The sequence below is a fragment of the Ictidomys tridecemlineatus genome, chromosome 3 (assembly GCF_052094955.1).
Source record: "Ictidomys tridecemlineatus isolate mIctTri1 chromosome 3, mIctTri1.hap1, whole genome shotgun sequence".
In the NCBI taxonomy this organism is placed as follows: Eukaryota; Metazoa; Chordata; class Mammalia; order Rodentia; family Sciuridae; genus Ictidomys; species Ictidomys tridecemlineatus.
The window spans coordinates 4,898,230-4,920,829 of NC_135479.1; the positions used below are offsets into that span (position 1 = coordinate 4,898,230).

At 47.9% G+C, this 22,600-nt stretch overlaps 1 protein-coding gene and 3 non-coding genes across 15 annotated transcripts; all 4 read right to left on the reverse strand.

Moving 5' to 3' along the window:
* Positions 1–664: 664 nt before the first annotated feature.
* Prcd (photoreceptor disc component) lies at positions 665–22,418 on the reverse strand. 12 transcript variants are annotated; one of them, XR_013435906.1, is made up of 9 exons: positions 21,759–22,418; positions 19,937–20,143; positions 19,669–19,737; positions 17,716–17,796; positions 17,274–17,364; positions 4,474–4,653; positions 4,064–4,149; positions 2,430–2,519; positions 665–2,303 (listed from the first exon to the last, which is right to left on the reverse strand). XR_013435906.1 is itself a non-coding variant. In XM_078041620.1 (5 exons), exons 2-5 carry the CDS (start codon positions 20,027–20,029, stop codon positions 12,472–12,474), a joined length of 249 nt encoding a protein of 82 aa, XP_077897746.1. In that variant the 5' UTR covers positions 20,030–20,143; positions 20,319–21,851; the 3' UTR covers positions 11,327–12,471. The 12 variants fall into 12 exon arrangements, 1 of the variants encoding a protein (XP_077897746.1); XR_013435900.1 differs by lacking the exon at positions 17,716–17,796 and adding an exon at positions 5,389–8,699 and having other exon boundaries at positions 19,956–20,140; positions 20,330–21,851; XR_013435899.1 differs by lacking the exon at positions 17,716–17,796 and adding an exon at positions 5,389–8,699 and having other exon boundaries at positions 19,956–20,143; positions 20,330–21,851.
* On the reverse strand, positions 2,122–2,194 carry LOC120884622 (small nucleolar RNA R38). The gene has a single exon (XR_005727043.1). It is a non-coding gene; the product is annotated as a small nucleolar RNA R38 (small nucleolar RNA).
* LOC120884623 (small nucleolar RNA R38) lies at positions 2,648–2,731 on the reverse strand. The gene has a single exon (XR_005727045.1). It is a non-coding gene; the product is annotated as a small nucleolar RNA R38 (small nucleolar RNA).
* Positions 4,220–4,297, reverse strand: LOC120884625 (small nucleolar RNA R38). The gene has a single exon (XR_005727047.1). It is a non-coding gene; the product is annotated as a small nucleolar RNA R38 (small nucleolar RNA).
* Positions 22,419–22,600: the final 182 nt, after the last annotated feature.

Below are 22,600 nucleotides of genomic sequence, written 5' to 3' on the forward strand. Positions count from 1 at the left end.
TGGTTTTGGGAGCTTGATTTTATTCTCTAAAGAGGGATAAAGAACTCAGTCACCACACACCACACACAATAGCATTCAGTAATGCAGACATCTGATCAACACAATTGACAGGTGGGCTTTAGTTACAAGGCAGCTACCACTACTCGGAGCCCAGGACTTAGACTAGAGGGAAACATTTCAGTTACTGGCATCAGAACAAAGCCTCCTGGTTGGCCTTACCTCCAGGAGAGTGGTATGATCCTTTGACAGAATACTTGGTTTGGAAGGAAGTCAAACGGGGGAATATATAAGGTACCCTGACAGTCACAATCCATTCTGGTGTCTTACAGTGACCTAGTGATGATCACTACCACTAATCTGATTAGCTTGGTAACCTAGCACTGCCCTGACACCCAAGATTATAGTACTTTCCCCGTGCCCACTGACCCTCTAGATGCCAGTAGTACCTTTATCAGTGCTTTATTAGATTTAAGGTAAAAGAAAGCAATGTTTGTAGGTAGCAATACATGCAGTATATCATCACTTTAGCAGGTACAAATATAGAAAAAAAAAGATCAAATTCTTATTCTGTGAAACTCCTAAGAATGTTCTCTTGAATCATAGAACAAATAATGTTCTTACTTTGTGTCTCAATCTGAAATCCACATTGCTAGTGAATAAAAAATACAACAAAACAGAACCTTTAATTGTGCTTCAAAAGTTTAAATAAAACAATGACTTCACAGGAAATCCACTGAGAAATGCTTTTTGAGGAAAAGCATTGTTTCCCTTAGCTTCCTACAACAATGTATGCACATTAACAATTTCAGTTTGCAACCACCGAAGTCCCATCTATACATGAGACTATACTCAGACCACCTAAACTGAAGTTCAGATATTTTTAGTTATACCCCAACTTCACTAGCTGCTAAAAGTGGTGATGGTCATGATCTCAGTCACTCAAATTCCTTGGCTATTTTTGAGGATGAAATCCAAAAAAATTCTTATGATTCTAGTTGGGTGGGATTAACTCAGGCATTAGCAGAAGCAGGGCTGTGTAGATCCCGTCTGGCACCACCGGGAGATGACCTGTAAAACAGAACAATTTCCAGTAATCAGCCAACTAAGTGCGTCACAACCAAACATTAAAAGCAAAAGGCAAACAGTCTAAGAGGATTTGTTCTAGCCATTATGTATTGGGCATATGTATACTGGGGGAGCAGGCTGGTGAGATTCTAAAGGACTCATTTTAAGGAGCCAGTATCTAAAGAGGGTGGCCAAAAAAGACTCCCACTAAACAGCAGGGATATTTGCATCCAACTCCCTCTGAATCTCAAGGTTTACCCAGGTTGGCTGAGCCCCCTGGAAGCAGATGATAACAATGTGGATCTTCCCACCTGCTGACCCACTCCTTCACTTTGCTTTACTTGGCAGGCGGTAAGCAGCTGGGGCCAGTTTTCAGGCTTGTTAAATCTCACCCCAATCAAGACTGCTCTGGTAACTAAACAAAAATGTGACCTTAAAGATCAGCTCTCTAGTTTCAACAGAAGAGAAAATCTGGGTCCACTTCAAGCCTGGCATTTAAAAGGAAACAAAGAATCACCCCCACAGTTCCACTTTGCTTTCTTCTTGCTCATATGCCAACCTCTGCTGCCCAAGCAGTGGCCCAGTGCCAGCCATGCCATCCAGACAGAATCTCAGCTACAGGAAGAAGGGCTCCCTGGTGGTGTTAACAAAGCACAGGAAACCAACAGTTCTGCCAGGGCCATGGCACTCTTCTTTCCTAAATGTCAGGACACTGCTACAGAGGCAAGATCAGTAATTAAGCATTCTCACTGCCACAAGCTGGCATATATTTTACATTCCAGTTTCAGTTTCAAAGGGCACATTCATTTCCTTGAAATATGTGGTAGGCACTCTTCTCCTTCACAGTAAGTCCTTGCCCATTTCTGTAGTCTCACAGAGCCTGTGCCTTCAGAGCTATCACTGAAAGGGACAGACATTAACAGGGCAACTAGACCTTTAGTCTGAACATCTGATCTGTAGACTGGAGTCTCAGCAGGGCACACACAACACCCTGCACTGTCCACTTGATTTGATCCTTGTAAAGCCTGAACTACTACTGGAACATGGAGCCACACCTTAAGCCTCAGAATAGATTATTTTCCCTCAATTGAGATTTTCAGACAGGGATAACTAACCATCATAGGCTTGTGAGGCTTCTTAGGAACACATAAGATAAACAATTTACAAACAGGAGAAGAACTGTTTTACTTGCCTTCTGGTAAAGCAGTTTACAGTTAGTAACCTCGCTGAGTAGACACCTAGCAATGAAAACAAAAATATGTTAAAGACTCCCTGCTACTTAGCACCTTCCCAAGTCCAAGGCAGGGGAGACAAAAAGAGCTAACCCTTCACCCAAGCATGTGCAGCAGGACTTCTCTGCTTACATGAGAGATTCCACTTGAGGTTCAGGTCCATGGTACCTGCCACAGTGTGGCTGCTAGAGGGTCCTTTTCCAACTGAAGCAGAGACTGCACCTGGTGAGGAAGAGAAATTGGAAAAAATGAAAAAAGAAGAAAAAGAAAACTACTGAAGATATAAACAGTACCTCTAAAGTAGTTCTCTTTAAAAAATCATGAACTTCTCATAAAGCAAACTTGCAAAGCTGAGTTTCAGATATCCACATTCCACACAGAAAGGCCTTTCCTTGCCTTCAGACAGGGATAACTTGACATCATCATGAACTCAGCTCACCAATCTGCTAGCCCACAGTACTGCCCACCAGAGCACACGTCAATGATTTCTTATTAAAGTCGTGCTTTACTTCCCTCATGAGAACTATCCATCAATTTTGTCCATTTTATTAGAGTATGCTTTCCTTCCATGGCAAAAATTTTTAGTATTTGGTGTCTGGATGCAGCCAGTGTCCCAGACCTGGCTCAATGACAACTCCTAGCCTTATAAAAAGACTTAAGCAGAGTGCTTCACAGCTGAACAAGAGGCAACATTCAATTGTCTCTCTAGGACATCAGTAAAATGCTTAGTTGGTGCAGATCACTCATCCTTTCAACTAGCCTATTGAGGACCAGTTGCATAAACAGCACCTACTGCCATGAGATACTACACAAGGTCATTTCTCCTTCATCCATCTGCATGTACAAAACTATCCTGCAGAGCAAACATGTGGCTTTCAGTTTTTTAAGATAGAGGATTAGACATCTGCCCCACAAGCTACTTAAAAATAGCCATCACTATAATCTTGCTGTAATAAAATCCTTGAGCTCAAAGCAGATCAAAGCATCTAACTGTTCCTACACACCTGCTCTGGGACTGGCTACATATGACTCTTGGGACACCCTCTAGAGTCATTCTCATCCATGGCTGATGATGGGCCCAGAAATGTGTACATTCTAACACTATGTAGGTGGTTTTGACATACAACCAGGTTTGAAAACCATTAACCCAGTTTTAAAAGAAGCGCCATAGTGCTTTTATTGGTATCAAGCCAAGACTGGAGCCCAGACCTCTAGTTAATCTAACAGTTTCTCAATCTTAACTCTACTGACATTTCAGGTGGAAGTTCTTATAGGTGCTGTCTATGCTTTGTAGGATAGTTAGCAGCATCCACCAGACACCTGGTGTACCCTCCATCCTCAGTTGAGAGTTAAAGGTACAACTAACTCAAAAAATAGTTATGGGGCTGGGGTTTTAGCTCAGTGGTAGAGCGCTTGCTAGCACGTGTGAGACACTGGGTTCAATTCTCAGCACCACATATAAATAAATGAAATGGTTTTTAACTTTGGACAGAACTCCCTAAGCCTGTTTATTTACACAGCAGCAGATTGTGTTATGGAGGGGTCTACCTCATACAGGTTGTTAATACAAATACCATTTCTGAGAATTTTAGGCAAAGAAAAAAATTAATAATAATAATCAACATCAAGCAGAAAGAATTTCATACTATTTCCCTTGACTGGGCAACTACAATCCTGGAAGACTCCTACATCCCCAAATCCAAAAGACCAGTAAGTACTTAAAGGGGACCATAACCTGTGCAATTCTATCAGAGCTAAAATCTTACCATTTACAGAAATTTCATCACAAAAATTCTTAAGGTCAATATTTTAAGATGATGGGTTTCACAAGTCCACAGCCAATACCATGGATCTAAAAGAGAAATAAGGATGTCATAGTTCATTCTAACAGAAACTACCTTCAGGCATTTATTTTCAAAAAGCTGAGCCTCAGTTAAGTCAGAACTCTTCACAAAAGATGTCACTTCAGCCAGCGATAACTTATGTCCTCCTCAGCTCAACCAGTAACAGATTCCTAAATCCCAGCAACCAAAACTTATTTTCCAAGTCTGTTTCATCCCCATACACAATGCCATCCATGTTGCCTTCAAACAGTGACACCTAGTGGCCTCATATTACAGTGGCACAGACCCTCCCCATTTCTACTGTAAAGGGACTTTAATCACCCTGTACTCACAGTTCAACTTAACTTCGAACAACTTATGAGGTGGATGTGCCGGGACATCACGCCATCTCTGCTTTCTGGTGATCACCCCCAGGTCCTGCTTGCATCCATCTTTTCTCATTTTGCGGTTCCGTTACTTTTAAACTGCAACCTGCAGCTCTGCTTCTCATCTCCCCAGAAGCTAGAGAAAGGCTTTCAGAAACGGAAACAAAGTTTCGTTATCAAAACTACATTTCCAGCCAGGCGCGATGGCGCACAACCCTAATCCCAGCGAAGGAGGCGGGTGGGGCGGTGTTAAGGCAGTAGGATGGCAAATTCGGGTCAGTTTCTGCGACTTGGCAAGATCCCGTCTCAAAATTTTAAAACGAGTGAATAAAAAAAAGCTAGAATAATGTAGCTCAATAGTAAATCCCTCTGGGTTCAATCCCTGGTATTGGTAAGAAAAAAATAGTATTACCAGACTTCCAAAGTCTACAATCCCTTTCACTACCATCAGTAAATAAAAACGACTGCCTGGGTGTTCCCAAGGCTCTCGGGCCAAGGGTGCATTCCCGCGCTCACACTCCCGAGGCCGAATGCTGCAGCGCCACGCGCCTAGCCTGCCCCCGGGCCTAACCTGTCCACAGGTGGACAGCGAGCCCGACAGGCCCAGGGCCCCGGGCGCGCGTGCTCAGCACGAAGGTGGACGCACGGGGTCGCGCAAACTGCAAGGACCTCCCTCTCCCAGGAGGAACCCTGCGACGCCAAAAACGGGGTTCAGCTCTCTTCTTTCCCAATTTCTCGCCGTTTGGGAGGCATTTCCTCGTACAGAACCTCAACCCTACCACCACTCTGTGAGAGGGAGGCCGGGCTGACGGTCTCCACTTCGCCTCTCAGTGCTACCCCCGAGTTGAAGAAAGCCCCGTTTTCCCACCTCCGCAACCTTACCATCACCCAAGGCCTGTAAGGCTGCTCAGAGGTGCTGCACCCCACCGTGGCCCCATGCTTCCCAGACACGCGGCCGATCGCGGAAAGAACGCGAGACCGCGCCTGCGCGCAACTCTCCCCGGCGGTCGGCCCGGAGCTCTCGCGAGATTAAGGGAGGCGGATGGGAAATGTCGTTTTCGCGTCGCCGACCGAGCCGCGGTAAGACGGAGGCCGCCACGAGGGGCAGCAGAGGGCGCGGGCTGGGAAGCCTGGTCCTTGGCGGGCCCCGCGGTCGGGTGGCAAAGGTGGAGGTTGCTGAGCTGTGCTGTGCGCTAGCGGTCCCGGGCCGAGGCCGGGGAGGCGCCGCAAGTTCGAGGGCAGGACCGAGAAGGACGACGAGGCCCGGCCGCATTGCATTTCTCCTGGCGCCGCGGACTGTGTCGTGGGGCGGAGGGGGCGCGTTTAGGGTGGTCCGTGGGGCGAGGCCTGGCGCGGGGGATGGCCTGGACTCCGCGAGGGGAGACGGAAAGCCTCAGATTACTATGAAAAGGGCACAACGTCGTAACACCCTCTGGTCTGGTGTCCTTTTCAGTCAAGCACCCTGGGTTTTTCTAAATTTTGGAACAGGGGCTTGCTAAGTTGTCCAGGCTGCCCTCGAACTAGCGATCCTTCTGCCTCAGCCTCCTGAGTCGGGGCCCTCTGCGCCTGGCACGCGGTTTCATGTTTGACTAGGGCAGACGGAGCCCTGGAGTTAGGGCCAGAATTTATGCCTATTTGGAAATGAGTTGGAATTTGCAAGACCCCAGAAATCTTTATGCATTTTCCTCATCCCGTTCTTATGGACCTGTTAGCAATCATCTCTATAGCATTTAGCCTTGACTATTTTGTTCTGTAGGTGGTAATTTTCAAATTACAGTATGTATTTGTCTACCTCTGTTATTTGATTCTAAGTTCTTAAATGGAGGGAGAAGTATCTTTTAATTTTTTTTTAATTTTTTTTTCAGGCGGTGGGGGTGGGCAGCGGTACTGCGAATTGAACCCAGGGGTGCTTTACCACTGAGCTACATCCCTAGTCATCATCTTCATCATTCTCTTTCTCCTCTTTCACATCCTCCTCCTCCTTCTAGTTGTTTGAGACAATGTCTAAGTTGCTGAGCCTCTCCTTAAATTGCTGAGGCTGGCCTGGAACTTGCAATCTTCCCATCTCAGCCTCCCAAATTGCTGAAATTACAGGTGTGTGTTACCTCGCCTGGCTAATCTTTTTTTTTTTTCTTTTTTAATTTCCTCATAATACTGAATATAGTGTTCAGTTGCTCTTGCTCATACTAACAAACAATGATTTTTAACTCATCCTGCAGAAATTTTGGCCTTTTGGTTTCTCCATCTTACCCTTGAAGACAAATTATTTTGTTTATTACTGAAAGGAAGAATGTGTTCTCTCCCTGCAAACTAAGTTCCTTTCATGTGAAACTTGCAGGGAGAATCGTTTTTGCCAAAAGCTGCTTGTGAAACTAGTGGTCAAGTGATCTGCCTCAGGCAATAATGGTAGTTGTTTTTTTTTTTAAAGAGAGAGAATTTTTAATATTTATTGTTTAGTTTTCGGCAGACACACATCTTTTATTTGTATGTGGTGCTGAGGATCGAACCCAGCCCTGCGCTCATGCCAGGCAGGCATGCACACTACAACTTGAGCCACATCCCTAGCCCCAATACTGGTAGTTTTGAAACTTCATAGTGTTTACTGGATGCATTCACTACATCAAGGTCTTTATGTATACTAACTCATTTAATCCTTACAGTTGCACTGTGAAATACTTCTCACTATCCTGTTGTACAGATGAGGAAACAGAAGCATGAGGTAACTTGCCCAAAATTCACACTACTAACTGGAAGAGTCAAGAGTCCCAGCTGTGGGGCTGAGGATATGGCTCAAGCGGTAGCGCGCTCGCCTAGCATGCATGCGGTCCGGGTTTGATCCTCAGCACTACATACCAACAAAGATGTTGTGTCCGCCAACTAAAAAATAAATATTAAAAAAATTCTCTCTCTCCTCTCTCACTCTCTCTTTAAAAAAAAAAAAAAAAAAAGTCCCAGCTATTCTGCACCATGAATGTGTTGATCTAACATATAAGAACTTTTCATTTGGGAGCCAAAGGGAAGAGAAGAAAAATTTGTTTGTGTTTGCAGGAATGGTTGGGGGACAAATCAAAATGTTGAAAAGAGGATGCTGGACACCTGCTTTATTGTTTTGAGCCACTTGGTGGCACAAAGTGTGAGAATGAGAATCCACAGGAACTAGTTGTGAAAGACAGAGGCTCTGGGCTCTGGCAGGGCTGTCTTTGTCCCCAGGCTAGTTGCCACTCAGTATGCAGTGAGGACTGGTCTTGAAAGCACTTCACTCTGCCAAAGGTCAATGTGTAGCTTTCACACCTGAGAGGGCGCAGCTTCTCCTGCAGAGCACAGTTGTGCTTAGTGGAACAGCAGCAGGCTCAAAACCAAATGGCACAGACAGTAACTAAGAGGCTGGAGCAAAATACAAGAGCCCTGGTGCCTGAGCGTGTGTGAGGCACAACTTTATAGGCAGTGCGGGAATAACTGGGGAAACTTCAAAGACAGCATCAGAATCCCTGAATGAGCAGCCAAGGGCAGAGCTGCTGAGACTGGAGTGTTAATGCTACTGTGATCTCATTTGCACTCTTTGCTGGTGAGATCTGGTACATTTGAGTTTTATAGTCAGTGGAATTGTTATATAGCCATTATACCAGACTAGGGTAGATCTATATTTATTGGCATGGAAAGAGATGCAGTCTGGTGACAAGTGACAGAAGTAGATCAAGTAGACACGCTGAACAGGGCAGGAGTCCCCAGTGCTGTTGAAGCTCTGAACGCAAAGGGAAAATCTAGTCAGCTGGCCTGCTGTGCTATGGTGACACTGATGGGATTTAAGATGAGGTATCGGAAACCCACAGTAATAAAAAACAGAGTCTTTACAACATCAAGATTGACTTCTTAATCAGGAAAGGAATCTTTAATTTTATGAATAAGAACATCAAGGAGGATAGGTGGAATCCCAAACAGATGGCTGCTTACACTTGGAGCAGTTGCACTGGCAATTTCATAGGAAGTACACCTGGACACGGGCACTATCAGGAGCCGTCTGGAAGCTGTTCTTCCTCCATCAATTGCAGTGCAATTCTGGTCAAGTTGGGAAAGTATTGCTTTTAAAAACAGTAGCTTCTCTTCTGGCTTTGGGACATAGTAAAGATGTGATGCTGAGTATTTCTGCAGACATCTTGCATCCATGAGGCTTCTTCAAAGTAAGAGTCAAAGGCCTGTGAAGGCAGAATGGAAAGATGCCATTGAACTGCTGAAATAGACAGTCCTTAAACCCCTGACCTTCAGATCTCCTGTTTTGATTCAGAGACACATTTTTACATTTTAATACTTCTGAATGTAGGATGTGTCTTCTGAGCAATTACATCTTAGATTTGGTGAAATTCAGAATGTGAGATTTTAAAAGAAAATTTTGTTTAAGTCATTTTAAGTTGGGTATCTGTTAGAGTCAAAATCATCCTAAATGATATTGATATTTCCCATATCTTCTTTATATATACAATGATAGTTCCCTGGAAGAGTGGATCATGACAAAATACATAAAACAATTTGACATGTGCAAGTTGCCGTCCTGAAGCAGCAATAGCTCACATACGTGAGGTGTTTACTCTGTGCCAGGGATGCGTGGCACCTTTCATATGCTGTCTTATTTGAGTCTCGCACAGCCTGTCACTACCCCCTCACCACTTTGCAGCTGAGGAAGCCAAAGTGCAAAACGGTTAAAGGAATTTTTAAGTGAAAGCATTGAGATCTGAACACAATCTGACCAAAAGCTGATGGTCTCAATCACTACTATGGTTTGCAAGCTGAATATCCCCCAAAGGCCCATATGTTAAGGCTGGGTCCTGAGGTGGCTCTGTTGGGAGGTGGTGGGACCTTAGGATGTGGGACCTTGTGGGAGGTCCTGAAGTCCCTGGGGGCCTGCTCATGAAAGCAATTGTGGGACCCAAGCCTCTTCCCCTTTCTCTTTGCTTCGTGGCTCAAGCAGTTTGCTTCACCTTGCACCTCCATAAGGTGCTGCATTAATTAAGTTTTGCCTGTCCCTAGAATTCCAAAGCAAAGGGTGCTCCTGATCTTGGACTAGATCTTCCAGAGCCACATACCAAAATAAAATTGTGTGTGTGTGTGTGTGTGTGTGTGTGTGTGTGTGTGTGTGTGTGGCTGGGGTTTGAACCCAGGACCTTGTAAATGAGAGGTCAGTGCCCTACCACTGAACTACTTCCAGCTGCTTTTCTCTTATAAGTTAACTATCTCAAGTATTTTGTTATAGTAAAGCTGACTAACAACCACCAGGCTATGTTTCCTAAAAAAAATTATGCTATGACAATGGAATTTTTTTGCCTAACTGCAGTGATTTCAATTTATCCACTTAGAAAGCCCATCATAAAAACAGAGGATTTTTTTCCCAAGAACCATGAAATATTGCCACAAATCCTGCTCAGCAAAAATCCTGTAACATTGAATGTAGCTTTAAGTTTCTGGAGGAAGAGAAATATAACAACATGTGCCCCATTTATTGAGAATAGACAACCTTGGATTTGTGGATTATTTCTTTGTGTTCATGAACAGTTCAGAAAGAAAAGTAGTTCATTTCACCTGCCTGCTCTGCACAGCCATTGCCTTTAATAAATGTGTTACTTTAAAAATGGATTTAAAAAAATAAAAATAAATTTGAAGAATTTATTCTTAATTATTAATATTATTATTATTCTCCGGATCTCATGTGCTGTTCTCTGGACATGTCTCTCCATTCCCGGAAACCTCTGCCTTTTCACAACTTTTGCATAACCTTTGCTGATGGTGAAGTTTGTTCCCTTCACCTTGAAATGCCTTTCCCCTCATCCTCTTCTCTGTGTGGTAGATTCCAACTCAGACTTCAATTCCTCCTCTGCATAGTCGTGGCTGCGATGCTGCAGCAATCCCCAAGCTGCTTCCTCGTGGTGATACCTTTCTTGTCACAGGTGGTTGAGTACAGACTCTGCAATCAGGCCAACCTGGAGGAAAGTCCCAGCTCGATAATTCTAGCTGAGTGGCCTTGGACACATTATTTTATCTGTCTCTAAGTCTCTTTTCTCCCATATAATGTGACGGGGATGATCATCCGAACCTTAAGGCTGTTTTAAGACTGCATCCAGAGCACTGGCACAGGCCTGCACAAGGTGAGGCAGCTCACCTTGAACAGGGCAGTTCCTGTTGGGGTGTACTTCCTCTAACACTGACCCTGCCATTGATGATTGTTTGTTTTCATGTCTGGCATTTCTACTAGACCGTAGGCAAGACAAGAATCTGGTCTTCATTCTTGTTTTGTGTTTAACTAAGTCATCTTTATTGAGGCATAACGTACACATAATGAAATGCATCTGTTCAAAGTGTACGTTAAAGTCCAATAAGCATGCATCCATGTAACCACAGCCGCAATCAAGATTTAGAGCATATTTGCCACCCTTTTACAGCCCTGGCCTGAGTCAGCCAGTGCTCTGCATTCTGTCACTATCAATTAGTTCTGCCTGTCTTAGAATTCCATAAATACAATCATATGAGAGGCATTCTTCTGCGTCTGGCTTCTCAATTTACCCATGTTGTTGCTTACATCCGTCGTTCATTTCCTTATTATTGCTGATATTAGTCCATTCTATTAACATACCTCAATTTATCCACTCCATGTTGGAGGGTATTTGGGTTGTTTCCAGCCTGTAGCTACTATTAATAAACTTGATGTGAACATTTTTGTAAAATTTGTTTGTGGATGTGAGTTTTCATTCCTCTTGGGTTACTTTATTTATTTATTTATTTATTTATTTTTTTTTTTTAAAGAGAGAGTGAGAGAGAGGGACAGAGAGAGAGAGAGAATTTTAACATTTATTTATTTTTTCTTAGTTCTCGGCGGACACAACATCTTTGTTGGTATATGGTGCTGCTGAGGATTGAACCCGGGCCGCACGCATGCTAGGCGAGCGCGCTACCGCTTGAGCCACCTCCCCAGCCCCTTGGGTTACTTTATAAGAAACCGCCACACTGTTTCCCCCAGGATATTGTAAGATTACAGTTGCTCCGCATCTTGGCCTGTGGTCAGCCTTCAATTGTGCTTTTTTTTTTTTTTTAATATCCATTTTTTAGTTCTCGGTGGACACAACATCTTTGTTAGTATGTGGTGCTGAGGATTGAACCCGGGCCGCACGCATACCAGGCAAGCACGACCGCTTGAGCCACATTCCCAGCCCTCAATTGTGCTTTTGATTTGCATTCTCTTAATGATTTAGATGCTGATCTTATGTTTATTGATCTTGGTTTATTGGCCAATATTTTATAATGTAGTGGCCATTAAAACCTTCCCCTTTCCCATTTAAAAAAATTGTGTCATTATTATCAAATTGTAAAAGTTCTTTATATATTCTGGATGCAAGTCTGTTTGCAAATATTTGTTTGGCATATATTTTCTCACAGTCTTTCCAAGAGCAGAAGTTTAATTTTTATAAAGTCCAACTAATTGGTTTTTCTTTTATGGTTAGTGCTTTCTGTATCCTATTGAAAAGACCTTTCTTTCTTCTTTGGATCACCTTTCTTGCTTCTGTTTTTGGATTCCATTGATGTATGCATATGTCCTTATGAATATCACACATCTTGACCTCTGATCTAGCCTGTCCCCTACTTGAGTTTCCTGTCCCAGAGCCATAGTCAGGAAATTCTCTGAGCAGGGGCTAATGTGCGTGTGGGTTCACTGTCTGGTGCTGCCTGTTGTCACATGTCTGTTTCTTATATTTTGCCCAGTTTTCTGGCTGTTTGTGGCAGGAGGTCTTGATTCATCTTCTTATCTAAGTTCCTGGCACACAGGCACTCCATATTCGTCACATGAGCAAGTCTGCACTTCCAGATGCTGTCCATTATTATTGCTCTCTATGGGGAGAATCTGTGGGGCCCCCGTCAGCTGTTCCATCCCCTTCATTTGACTGCATGGTTCCCTTCCTGAGGTGGCCATCAGTCCTCTGCCTCTCAGCACCAGCCCGCCTGGGTTCAACACAAGTCACATGAGCAGGAGGACCGAAATAGCAGAACAAGGCGACCTAGGCTGGGATGTCTCTGGTCCAAGTGGCAGAGCAGGGACTGCCTCTTTCATTCCTTTGATACCCCCATTTCATGACACTCTGACCATGCTTTGTAAATAAGCTGTCAAATGGATACATTTAGTTTAATGATTATTTCATATAGCTCCTCCTTCTGGATATTCTGATATTAAGTGTGTGGTTCACACAAGGGCAGGACTGGCACCTCCTGCCAGCTCATAGGCTCAGAGTCTCAGGAAATCTTCTTTTGTTTTGTTTTGTCTAGTCTTTTTCTTTTTAAGAGAGAGAGGGAGAATTTCAATATTTATTTTTCAGGTTTTGGCGGACACAACATCTTTGTTTGTATGTGGTGCTGAGGATGGAACCCGGGCCGCACGCATGCCAGGCACGCATACCCAGCCCCCACCCTCTAGTCTTAATCCCCACCAGAGGGAACATGTGTCTCATAGAGGGTCTGGGGTCCTTAGGTACAAAGACTTGTTTCCAGTTTGTCTCTGGTGAGGACACCTCCTCTATCTCTGTGCCTCACACCCTCTGCCCCAAACACAAATCCAAACAACCTTCCTCCTCAAGCTCCCTCCTCTCCAGCTGGCCTGTGACTTCAGTGCTGTCCTCTTCCCAGGTCCTGCCCCTGGCTGAAGGAGGCAACAGAGTGGCAGTCACTGTGAGTGATGGTGGTTATCTGTCATCCCTGCCAGGGGCCACTGCCTCCTCCTGGAAGGGCACCTGGAGGCCAGCTCTCTTTGCTCCTCTCAGCTGGCAAGCAAGGCCTAGCTTTGCAGGACCCAAATCTGATCTGCCCTTGACTGCTGTGCCTCTGAAGAAGGCAGTGGGAATAATCTGGCAGCACCAGCAAGCTTGCCCAGGTGCGGCCAGGAAAGCCCATGGCTCCAACCCGTGTGCCCTTGTAGGTCAGACAGGAATTTCCTCACAGCCTGGCTCCAGACTCAGGTCCTCCTTGCCCCAAGCTTTGGCATCAGATTCCCCAGGCTTCAATGCTAGCTATAAGTGACCTTGAACAAGTTCTGTGAACTTCATTTTCCTTTTTGGGTAAATGAGGACAGCAGCAGTTTCTGCCTCATAAATGAGACAGTGCTTGTAAACAAAGCACTCGGCACAGTGCCTAGTATGTACATAATAAGTGTTTGAAACTTGTTAGCCATTATTAATAGTATTATTAGTGTCGTTACCATTATATTAATGTCAGCCTCAGTGTAAGCCACTTTGCCATTCTCCCTGTTTTGTGGCTCACAAAGAGGCATTACTTTCCTCTAATTCAGGGATTTAAGCTTTTTCCTAACAGTGAGGCCCCTGCAGAGGCCCTGGGTCCCTGTAGGACCAATGGGGTTCACTGCTCTTATACCACCATGCCTGTGACAAATTGGGCACCAGGCCTTCCCCATCTGGTCCTGGGCCAGGACCCCTGCTGCATGCCCTTCTCAGGGCTGTTCTGCTCACACAGACATACATCACCATTTGGGATGGGTGGGTAGTCCTCCAAAGCCACATCTGTACCCCAGGTGACACCAGGTAACAGCTGCTGCTGCAGCCTACTTCCTTGTTCCTCCATGCCACCTCATTAGTTCTCTGGTCATGTTCCAATCTCCAGAGAGACTGGCAGCAACTCTGAATGTCAGCCATAGAAGTAGCAGACAACAGCACCTCCCTGCTCCTGCTCTGGCTGCTGCCCTTGGCCACCCTGCAGCTCAGAGCAGCCTTTCCCTGTCACTCAGGCTCTCACCAGCAGAGAGATTAGCATTCAGATGAGCAAGGAAAAGCATCAGGGCAACCAGCTCCTGTCTTCCTCAGAATCTGAGATTTATTTGGGAAGCAGAGCCCCAGAGAGGTTGAGACAGTTCTGGATGCACAGAGGACAAGGTGGTCCTCTCTGGTCCAGGCTTACTAGGTGCTCCACCCTCCCCTCCTCTATTTCATTTCGAACTTGCCCATTGCCCAGTACTGCGTATGTGGAGAGACAGGGAAGGAAGAGCCATGGGGTGAGGAGGGGAGGAACCCGGACTGCTCTGAATCTACCATGTGTGGTGGTTTACAATTCACAACCACACTAGCTTATGTACATGGAACACAAGTGTGCTAAGCACTTCACACACATTGTCTAACTAACCCTCACAATAACTCTCAGAGGCAGGTACTACTATCTTTATCTTATAGATGAGGAAACTGAGGCACAGAGTCCTGCTGTAACCTTCCCCGAGGCCACAGAGGGAGGAAGAGCATCAGAGTCAAGGTTCAGAACCAGGGGCTCAGATCTGGACTTCTTGCTCCCAGATCTTTTCTTATTACTTGGTCAGGGCCAGCACCTGGCTCTTCACCTCAGCTGTCTCTCGTTGCTTGGAGCTCCCTCTCTAAACATTCCTACTCCCATTTCCAAGCAGAGGCTCTTTTCAAGGGAATGGGACTTGGCCTCTGTGGGGACAGCATCATGGTCAGGATTTAAGAGGTCCAGCCTCAACCCAAGCTTCACACTCAGCCTAGGATGGGAGCCAGTTGTATGAGGAGCAGTGCCTGGTCCCGGGAGCCTCCTGTAGAGGAGTCCTAGGCTGAGGGAGGCAACTTTCTGCAGCAGGAGCTGCAAATGTGCAGATTGTGCAGACAGCCAGGGGCGGGAGAGGCCCTGGGAATAAGAGGCGAGCGTGGGCTGGGTGTGCGGGGAAGGTGTAAACACAATCTGCTCCCACCAAAGCCAGCCTGCTCCCTGGGGGAGACAGCCCCTCCTTCCCAGCCCACATGGCACCCCAGCTGCCAGGCCCACCTCCAAGCCCAGGCATTCACCTCGCCCATTCTGCCAGCAGCCCCTTTCCTCTCTTTCCCACCCTTAATCTGGAATGGATCCTTGGAGGAACCACCATCTACTCCACAGGCTCATAGACAGTACTGCAAAGGGGTACTGCCCTGTGGGAATATGTCTGGGCCTGGAGCCAGCCCTGGTGCTACTCCATGACCTTGGCTTGACAATTCTTCAGACCACTGGAAAGAGACAGGCAATGTGGAAATGGCAGAGCACAGGGAAGAACGAGGTGACAGGAACATGGCAGAAAGATTAGAGAATGAATGCAAAAGATGAGATCAGGGAACACAGACGGGTCCTGGGAACAGCGCCCTCTGGCCCTCAGCCTGGCAGTCCTGTCACCAGAAAGACTCATGCCTCCCAGAAGAAAGACAGGCTGACAGGAGCTGAGACAGGTGGCCCAGAGCTCAAGGCTTGGGTCAGACAGGCACTCTGGCTCTGGCAGCCTCCTTCCCCTGGTGTGACCTTCCTCTGCTCCTGCCTGCCCTACTTTGAGAGGCTCCCATGGAACCTCTTGCGCACACCCCAGCCAGGCTCCCTGCAGCATCAGCAGGCCGCCCCAGCAGGCAGCAGCCTCCTCCTCTAGCACCTCAGAGTGGCTTCCCTTTCAGCAGCAGCATCTCTCACCCTTTCCCTTTGCCTTAGATGTGAAGCCTCCTCCTGAAAGCCAAGGGCAGGGCTCAGCCAGGCATGGCTTCTGGACCAGCAGTCGGGGACTAGCTGGGGAGAAGATGCTTGCATTGGGTTGGGGGGGTGCTTTTGAAGATTAACGACTGTGAGACAGTTGGGAGCAGCTGCCTGCAGGGTCTGCGCCTGGATCTGGGAGCAGAAGCGGAAATCTGCTTTTATCTCTGCTCCGGATCAGGCAGGGCTGTAAAGAGGGAGAAATGGCAGAGCAGCTGGGGGCAAAGGAGGCTGCACCATTACTGAGCAGTCAGCACATTGACGAAAACAAGCATCATGCTTTCTGCCTTCCCACATGCTACTGCCTATTTGGAACACATGCGCGCGCACGCACACACACACACACAGAAAACACATTCAGAAGACAAGCTGGTAGCTGCCCCCATCCAGCTGCAGGCAGACATGCCATGGAGCCAACCAGCCTTGCTAATTGATCATTTCAGCAGAGCAGCCCATGACAGGGTGAACTCTGGGGACTGGGAAGAGGCAGACGCCATGGGAAGTAAGTGCCACCATGACAGACTGACACCAGCACAGCCCTAGACCACAAGTCCATTAACAGAATAGCTCCTGAGCTGGCAGAGGCAGACAGCCGGACCAAAAGAACCCTGCTTTGGCCAAGCAGCTATGAACTAATAGGTTCTGTGGCCTTGAGGTGATTCTTGAGTCCCCTGTTTTAACATCTAGGCAATGTTAGGCAAATTATTTAACCTGTGTGTTTCCTCATTTATAAAATATGGAAAGAGGGGCTGGGGTTGTGGCCCAGAGGTAGAGCACTGGCCTAGTATGCATGAGGCACTGGTTTCGATCCTCAGCAGCACATAAAGATAAAATAGAGATATTGTGTCCACCTATAACCAAAAATAAATATTTAAAAAATATGGAAAGAAAGAAAACAGTATCCATGGGTTATGGTGAGGATTGAATTAGCAAATGAACGGAAGCCCTTGATGCGTGAATACAAGCTATCAACCGTCCCTTGATTCTAGAGTGGATCTCCACTTGTCCCTTCCTCTTGCCTGGGCTGTTGGACTGCCCTAGAATTAACCTGGTAGACCCCAGCAAGCCTCCCTCTTTTCAGGCTTTTCAGGCTCCACAGTTCTCGGAGGAGGCTCAGGAACTCAGCAGGAAGGGAAGCCAAGAGCAGGGAGCATCTCCATTCTTTCTGCCAGCCTCATCAGGTCTTGCTCAGGAGGCCCACAGCCAGGCCCCATCAGGGGCTCAAGGCAAGAACTTACCTTCTCCATCACTGCTTCTGCCATCTCTCCCTTGCTGCTGCTTCTGACCCCGCAGCATCCTTCATGGCTAGGGGCCCAACCAGGACTTGAGCTGCAACAAAAGCCAAAGCCAATCTGCACTTTCTGCCGTACTTAGAGACAGGACTTGTATTTCAGTGTGGACATCCCAGAGCATGGTCTTCCCCTTAGAAAACATGACCCCCACCTCATCCCCCGGCCTAGAAAATGAGTCAGAACCATGGCCAGTTCTCTTCAACTTTTACCCCATGTCTGGAAGGGAACAGGTTCACGATGGGATTTGAATGAAGGAGCTCAGCCTCCTTCTGGGACCTCAGAGCTGGAAACGGCCTGCTGTGCTCCCACACGGCCCACCCTTGCATATTTCTTCTTCCTTGAACCCAGCCCTGCCCTCTGCCCTCCAGACCTCCGGACTCTGCCCTACCTGCCTGTGCCAGGTGATCCCACTTCCTGGAGCAGAGCCCCAACTGATGAGGGGAGGGATTAATTCAGATGCTCCTTCTCCCTGAACAGAGGAAAGCACTAGAGTCAGAGTATCGAAAGGGATGAACTTCCTATGTTTCTGGTTCCCTTTTCCTCCTACTTCCATGCCCAGCATTAAGGGACAGTAGCATCTGAAAAACAACTTGGGATTTATGATTGTGGAATTAGAAGATGGACTTCACCCCTGTGCCACTCCCAGCCAGCCCTTTGCGGCAGCCATCATCAGCAAGTGGTTCCTCTATGTCAGTCTGATCTTCCCAGGTAACTAGGTCCCAACGAGTTAATAGGCAACTGCTTCCTTCTGCCTGAGTCACACATACACCAGGCTAGCCAGGCCAGATGGTCCTCAGATTTGGCCTTTCCTAGCCTGCCAGGAGGGCCAGGCCCATTTCATGTGGAAGAGACAGACTGCCTGGAAGTCAGGGGCCGGATGGTCCCCAATCAGTTACAAATTAGATAGACAATCTTGAGCAAGTTCTTCAGATTTTGCTCAGTTTCCTCAACCATTAACAAGAGACTTTTAAAACATGTCCTGCCAACCCTCTGACCAGTGTTGGGATTACTGAGACTTCTAAGTGAGGGACTATGTGAAACAAAAACTTCACAACCAGTGTGATTAACCCTAGTTTACAAGAAATAAAGTGATTATATAACTTGTCCAAAGTCTCTTAGGTAGTAAGAAGGGAGCCAGGACTTTAAATCCTGCTGCCCAAAACTTCACACCCTAAACTCAGCAAGAGGCTTAGTCAGCATCTGAGTGCCTCCTTCAAGTGAGACCTGGTGATGCACTCTATGTGTATCAGCCCAGTTAACTGCAGTATTGACCAGGCACCATTATGATCTCAGCTAGCTGTGAGTCAGGAATGGTGTTACAGAAATGGCTATTTCTCATATGTGTCAGGGCCTCCCATGGGCTTTCTGACTCCGAATATGGGAGAATCCTATGACTGAGATGACAGGAGATAACAGGCTCCCTGTCCAGACAGAGACATTGAGGACCACTGGCAGGCCACCTGATATACATGGAGGATCACTGGCAGACACCCTCCTACCAGTGGGCTCTGGCACCCAAGTACTTGATAGGATCTTTTGTGCCCTTTGTTTTACTAGAAGTGAGAAAGTCACTCTTTAGAGAGGTCTCGCATGCTGGGCAGGGGTGGGGTGGGAGTGGGGAGTGGTTCAAAGGCAGATAATCTCTTATACATAGATACATTAAGTTACTAGTTGACCTTTTTTTTTTTTTTTTAGTGTTTTCTTTATCACAGGAGCCCCTGTCATCAAAAGACACTGGTCATCCAGGGAAGGAAAAGTCTAGAAGTGCCCACAACCTTGCCCCCTAAAGGCCACAAGGATTCAGTCCAGGGAAGAGTTAACTTTCTGGCCACTGGAGACAGTGTCCTGCCCGCAGGGGCTGCCCAACCAATGGCACTCAATGCTGATGATGTCATGCTCCTTCTGCGCCTTCTATTGGGGACTGGACAGCGAATCCTGCTGGAGGTTCAGGCTGTGGAGCTACTGAGGCGGGTGGGCGGGGGCAGAGGGAGACAGAGGGGGAGGGAAGGGCAAGGCTAGGCTGCAAAGCTACACCGGCTTCAGCCTCCTCCCTCTCCCCACTTCCCTGCGCCTTCCTTGAAGGTGCTCCTGGGCACTGCCCCAGTTAGCACTAACACTGGGAGAAGCAAAGCAGCAGTTTGGTCCAGAAGAGGGGGCTGGGGGCTCCCACTGCTACCTGGTGAAATAGGGAACAGGTGACCAAGGTGAAGGCCAGAATTACTAAAGTGTGAGCAAGAACGTGTGCACCCAAACACACTCACTCACAGCCGCAGGCACACACAGCAAAAGCTTCTTTGGGCAGCACCCTCCCTCCTTTACCCTTGACTCCCTTCTGCTTCACCTGCCCGAGGACTGGAGGTCTGTGTCCCTGCTGCTTCCCATAACAGTCCCATCCACTCTGCTGGAGTCTCTGTGGGAGGGAAGAGCAGACAGGAAGAGCTGTGAGCTGTGCCCAGCCCCCTGTTCTGAGTGACTCTCAGATCCCCTGCCCAACCTGCTGGAGGTCACTTTTAGCCCCTGCCCACCTTCAGTTTGGCTGTGGCCCAGGCCAGCAACCACCACCACCACCATCACCCTTCCCCCTCGTCCCAAGGCACACCCCAACCCACAGCCCAATCAGTTTCTCACGGTTGGACCCGGTTGGCAAATCGGCGGCGCCAGAGCATAGCCAAGGTGCTGAGCAGGAGGAGAGTGGTGCACATGGTTCAGCTGCCCCATCCCCCCAGACGGAGGCTGCAGAAGAAGGCCACAGGCAAGGGACCACAGTGGCCCTGGCCAGTTCTCACAAACCGCTGCCCTCTGTCCTGAGGCTCCTGCTGGGGATGGATTAGAAGGATCAAGCTGATTAGTGGAGTCAGCAGCCCCGACCTTGTGAAGACTGATTAACCTCACTGGACCCAAGATCTCCTCTTCAGTGATAGGGCAAGTCCACCTTCTTGGAAATGTGTACAGTGGCACTGAACACCTATCTGGAATGTAGGTTCCATATACCTGGGCCTCACCCTCAGGGGCTGATGGTCTAGACAGATGTGCTGTCCAGTTAAGCAGCTGGCTGCAACACAGTGACTTAGGCACGATGAAATATGGCTACAGAGCACTCTGGGAGTTGCGGATACCAGGAAAGCTTTAGAGAGGAGCCGGAGGATCTGAAGTTGGAGGATCTGAAGTCACAGGTGCTCAGGAAGGACCTCAGAAGTCTCTGCCCAGACTGCTGACAAGAAAGTAGCAGCATCTTCTAGGAGATGAAGTGGAGCACAGAGGAGGCACCAGGAGAAGAGAAGAATATTTAAATGACGCTAGAAAGACCAGGCAAAGCAGAGAGGAAAGGGCTGGCTCAGCCCCACCCTCCAGATAACCTTCTCCGAACTTTTCTGATTATACACCCTCCTCAGAAGAAGGCAGAATTTAAGACACAGATTATAAATTCTATCTTATATAACTACCTTATATAATTTAGATATAAATTTTAAACTTATAAATTACATACTACTGCACAAATACATTCCTACACCTTAAGACATATATAGAATTTGTGAAGGATGAAATGAAAATCAATAAGACTCCTCTTAAAGTCTGTCCTCCTTGGGGAGCTGCTTGGGAAAGTCTCCACACCAGCTGTGGGTACAGTCAAGGGAGTCTGGTGTGTGTCCTTCATGGAGCAAGTCATGGCAGGGCTGGGACATAGTATGAGAGTAAGGTGAGGACCTGACCACCCACCCCACTTCACCTCATCCAAGATGGCAGAAAGATTTTCCTTCCCTTAACTGAGGTGGGGGTAGTGTCAGCCTACTCCTGCCCAGGGGTCCCATCAAACACCTGAACCCTGGATCCCAAGGAGGAGTCAGGCTGGCCCTCAGCCTGCCTAGGTTACTGCTTCCCTTAGTTCTGGACTTTGAAATTGGATTTTTAAAAATTAAGTCAGGAATCAAAAGTTGAAGAGGAGAGCTACCCCCGGCCATGCTTGGACAATGAAACACCAATATTTGAACACAGCAAGGATGACCAGGAAGTCTTAAGGAAAACTGGAGATATTCCACATGTAGTGTGACATTTGTAGACAATTGCAAGCCCTGTGTGGCCTCAGGCTTCCACTGAGAGTCAGAGGTAAGGCATGCTATCCCCAAGACTGAGCAACTGCTGGACAGGGCTTTGGGTCTCAGGAGCACAGTGCCCACCTCTGGCCCAATCTCACACCTCCCTGAGCAGTCCAACAGGGTGAAGGGTTTGTCTCCCCAACCTCCAGAACTGGGACCTTGGTGATCCTGAGATATCTTCAGTGGCCTGGACCTTTCTCAAGACTTTTTTTTTTTGTTAATAGTTGTAGATGGACAGCATGCCTTTATTTGTTTAGTTTTCATGCTGTGCTAAAGATCGAACCCAGTTAGCCAGCCCTCTCAAGACTTTTTGACCCCTAAGTCCCCTCTGCCATACCTGGCTGCTTCTTCCTCAGACTTCACTCCGACGCGGCCAGGGCTAGAATTCAAGGCAGAGCCTGGTTCTTTCCTACCAGTATCATTAATAAGCCAACCACCTACTTCTTTCAGCCACGTGCGCGCGTGCACCAAGGGAGATGGGGTTTCAACCAGAAGAAAGAGGGGCGCAAGCCTTTGGGATCCATGACTGGAGGTGTGCTCAAGTTCCCGAGGCGGCAGATCGGTGGGGCTTCGACCCTGTTCTAAACCTGCCAGAGCCTGGGAGTTCCAGGCTCTGCGAGTGGCGACTCGGGAGCCAACAGCGCAAGCGGGAGCGAGTCTGCCCGCGATAGGGCTCGCGTTCGCCCCCTCGGACCGGCGACAGGCTGCCACGCCGCAAATCCCCGGGAGTGTTTGACTTTGAGACAGTTCCCCGCCACGTGAAAGGTGTCGGTACGTACTCGTCCGGTCATCGCGCGCAGTGGGAGCCGGAGCACAGTGTACCCAGTCCGGCACCCGCCGGGGCGCACTCCTGTGCGGCCCGCGCAGCCCAGCGCCGCGTGATCGCCAGATCCTCCCGAGACCCCTCGGCACGTCGGCCACACCTACTTCTTGCCCCGCCCGGCGGGGACCGGCGGGGACCGCCGTGGCCTTGCGGGTGAGTGGGCGAACGGAGCTAGCCGCGTCGCCCGCACCCCGCCCGCACCCCGCCCAACCTTCACCTTGCCAGAATTGGCTCACCGACACAGGACTGGGCTTCGGAGAAGATTTGTTTTTTTAAACATTTTTCCAGCAGACCACATCCCCGCCCCCCGCTCGCGGTCCCCCGCCCCCCGCACATATACCCTGCACACACACGCG